The sequence below is a fragment of the Morus notabilis genome, unplaced genomic scaffold, assembly GCF_000414095.1.
Source record: "Morus notabilis unplaced genomic scaffold, ASM41409v2 Scaffold843, whole genome shotgun sequence".
NCBI classification, from domain to species: domain Eukaryota; kingdom Viridiplantae; phylum Streptophyta; class Magnoliopsida; order Rosales; family Moraceae; genus Morus; species Morus notabilis.
The window spans coordinates 188751-192363 of record NW_010361268.1 but is presented as its reverse complement, the minus strand read 5'-3'; the positions used below and the strand labels follow the sequence as shown (position 1 = coordinate 192363).

General features: G+C 36.6%; 1 protein-coding gene across 1 annotated transcript; it reads right to left on the bottom strand.

Moving 5' to 3' along the window:
- Window positions 1-1776: 1776 nt before the first annotated feature.
- On the bottom strand, window positions 1777-2625 carry LOC21408373 (ethylene-responsive transcription factor ERF084). Its single transcript, XM_010098840.1, has one exon. The coding sequence runs from the start codon at window positions 2623-2625 to the stop codon at window positions 1777-1779; it is 849 nt and encodes a 282-aa protein (XP_010097142.1).
- Window positions 2626-3613: the final 988 nt, after the last annotated feature.

The following is a 3613-nucleotide window of genomic DNA, read 5'->3' as shown; positions in this document are numbered from 1 at the left end:
AAAGATTAACAATTAATTTAAAGAAATTTACTGTCAACATAATGAATAGACAACTAATTTAAATAAGATTTTCAAATATGATTAATTTTAGTGAGTCATAGACCTAGATTATTTAGGTTTTTTTATTTTATTATTCTCAATTTGATTTTTGGTCGTTCAAATAATCTTTAGAGTTAACCAATTTTAGTACTTAATTAAATTAAGATAATTCTCGTGAAAACAATACTCTATTTATCGCTTTATTACTTGTTAACGATAACGTATACTTTTGTTGTGATTTCTTACCAACAGCTCCCATTCATACATATATAGATTCATTAGTAAATTAATTCAATAGTTAAAAGAGGAGATCCTACTAGTAGTAATAAATGACAATTCCTACCACTAAAATTAAAAAAAAAATCATATTAATAAAGTCTTATAGTTTTATACATATGTTAAATAATATTTGATTAAGAAAATTACAGAGTTAATTGAATTTAATGAGAATTTGATAGTTCAAAAATGCATCTATGGAACATAAATTTCTTTTAAAGAACATTTTCTAATACGCCAACATGTTGATAAGTTAAATTTTTTGTCTACAAAATTTGCATAAATTCACGTAAAAATTAAAAAATACGCAAATTTAATGAGTAAAAAAATCTGACTTATCAATACGCCAAGTGCATTAGAGAATTCCTTTCTTTTAATAGTTAATTTTGTTTCTTTGTAAACTAATAGATATTTTTGATAGAATGCTGAAACCTATAGTTAGCGTTGTAATTTTCTTATTTCTTTCTTTTTGCTAGAAAAAGATAACCGTTTCACCGTATCGATTTCCTCTCAAGAAAAGAAAATGGCCTACAAACAAAAGAGTACCGGATAATATCTTATGTCCACAGAAAACCCATTTGAACATGTAGGCTACGTTTAGACTTCTTGAGTTCATTTCCATTGTTTTCGACTTCTAATCGGCTAGGCCTATGCATAGACATTTACTTTATGTGAATTAAGAGATATATATATATTTGTATAGGCCGAGAAAAAGGGAGGATCGTTGTACTTAAAGATTGACCAAAGCCATAAAACCTGGAGTATTCTCTTGTTCAAGCGCTCAAAATTAATGGAACAAATGATTCTCAACATCATCCATAAAGAAAGAATACGACGTTACTACCATATGCATTGACAGTACCATATCACATTTCCATTGTCACCCCTTTGACAAGCTAAACGACCAACAAAACAAAAAAAATATTGAGCTTAAAACTCCTAATTAGTACCTCATGCGCCTTTTTTTTTTTTTTTGTGTGAAAATGCTAAAACGCTAGGACCCAGGTCGAGAAATATTCTGCCCCTGCTCAAAAGAATACACACATTTGTCTCCAAGCGTAATACACACATTTTTTTAAGTAAAAATACTCTTAATACACACATTTTTTTAAGTAAAAATACTCTTAATACACACATTCCATGAACGGAGAGAGAGAGAGAGAGAGAGAGGTTAAAATTACTACTTACAACAATAGTTTTAGATTTTCTATATTCAGCAAGTAGTCCTAGACATTTTTCCATTAAAAAAAAAGAGTAGTCCTAGACATTTCAAAAGCATAAACTATAAGTTTCACCTGATAACTTGGTACCCTGGAAGTCCTAATTGCTTTCATGCACATACGTATTAATCTAAAGTTTAACCCTCCTAACATGACTAATTAGTACTAGTACCAGTCAAAACAACCCAAAAATTAAACAAAACCCAACAAAAAAAAGAAAGATATAAATTTTATAGAAACCCTAAATTCTAATGTTGTCACCAGCAGAAGCCACGCCTAGCTTCAGATCAAGCTCCACATGACGTACCACTTTCCCGTTGATCTCCTTGGGAACAGGACTACTGCTGAACAGATGAGCCGCTGACGTCACCACCGAACACTTGTTCCTCATGAAGCCAGTCTTCCGTCGTTGCGCCGCCTTCGAACAAGAAGATGACAACGACGACAGCTTTCCTCGCGTTTTGAGATTCCCAGACGACGACGAGGACGAGGAAGACGAGGGCGAAACCGAAGACGGCACCAGCAAGGGCAAGACCGAGGCGATCTCGAAATTCGTGCGGGCCTTGGAGCCCCTGAGACGCCTGGCGGCCGCGTCGTAGGCACGTGCCGCCTCCTCGGCGGTGTCGAACGTCCCCAGCCAGTGGCGGCACCGCCCTATCCTGTCCCTTATCTCCGCCGACCACCTCCCCCACGGCCTCTTCCTTACTCCCCTGTAGCTCCGCTGCACCGGAACACTGCTCTCAGCCGCAGTTATAGCTTCCGGTCTAGCGCATTTTGCAGTGGCGGTCATCCCTTCTTCTTTCGCGGCAGTTTTCCCGCCGAAGAGGACGTGCTCGCCGACGACGGCGGCGATTCCGTCGAGAACAGGAGGGCCTTGTTGGCCGGGTTGTTGTTGGTTTTCGTGATCACTCGGCGGTTGGAGGAGTTTTAGGTGGTGGTGGTTGTTGTTGGGGAGCGAAATTGAAGAGATTGCGAAATGAGTGCCCATGAAAGAGCCGTAAAACGACGGCCTTTCGGCGAGGAGATTGAAAGTTTCTGGGTTTTGGAAGAAGAGAGCTTCTTCTAAGGCTTTTCTGTTGTCGTTGTTCATTTTGTTCGTGGAATCGTGTGTGTGGAAGATAGTGGGACTGGGAATTGGAACTCTAGAAGTCACTATTTATATAGGGTGGTTTAAATGATGTGAAATTATTTTTTACTTTAAATTTTTATTTATTTATTATTAATTGTAAGGAGGAAAGATATTATGAATAATTAAAGATTTTCCTGTCAACGTCGAAGAGACCGTAAATCCCTCATATTTACATCCTTGTCTTTCCATTGGCAGAGAGGGATATACCTTTTTTGATGTCATGGATACCCCTATTCTCTATTGAATATTTAGCATTATACTTTTTTTTTGGTGCCTACGGGGAAATTGGATAATGAAAAAAGGTCAGGGTAATTATGGAATAAGAAATTAATTAGTCGCAAAATCCTTCAGAGGAGAAATTGATGGAAGTGAAAAAATTACGTCAAAGAACGTACGTGATTGAAATGAAAATCTTACAGGTTATCTTTGCTTCCACAAAAATAAAAAGTATTTTTGACATATTAGGAAAGAAAAAACAAGGGTTAATTACATAATTGCCTGGATTACCCCCCCTACAATCACACGTACGGAATTCATCATTGAAGTAAACGAATAAAGTTAGGGACAGGATCGTCAATAAGAAAAGAAGATATGAGTAATCCGGGAAATAGGTGATGAAGATCAGATGGGTAATAAGTCTAGGCCTCGTTCGTTTCGCTGATTCGAGTTTAGAATTCGAGTTTTGCTACAGTAAAAAGCTCTCACAAACAATCACATCTAACTTTTTTGCTACAGTAAAAAGCTCTCACATACAATCACATCTTAACTCAAATTCTAAACTCGAATCATCGAAACGAACGAGGCCCTAGAGATTTGTCACAGGATTGTGATAGCCGTTGGATTGCGTAATGTAGGAGTAGATAGCGTCACGGTGTCGTCAAGGAAAGATTGTTTGACTGATGAAAGTTTTTATTTTACTTTATTTTATTTTTATTTTTATTTTTATTTT

Bases quoted from the DNA above. Each gene is read 5' to 3' on its own strand.
- LOC21408373 (XM_010098840.1), bottom strand. From the start codon at position 2,625: ATGAACAACGACAACAGAAAAGCCTTAGAAGAAGCTCTCTTCTTCCAA.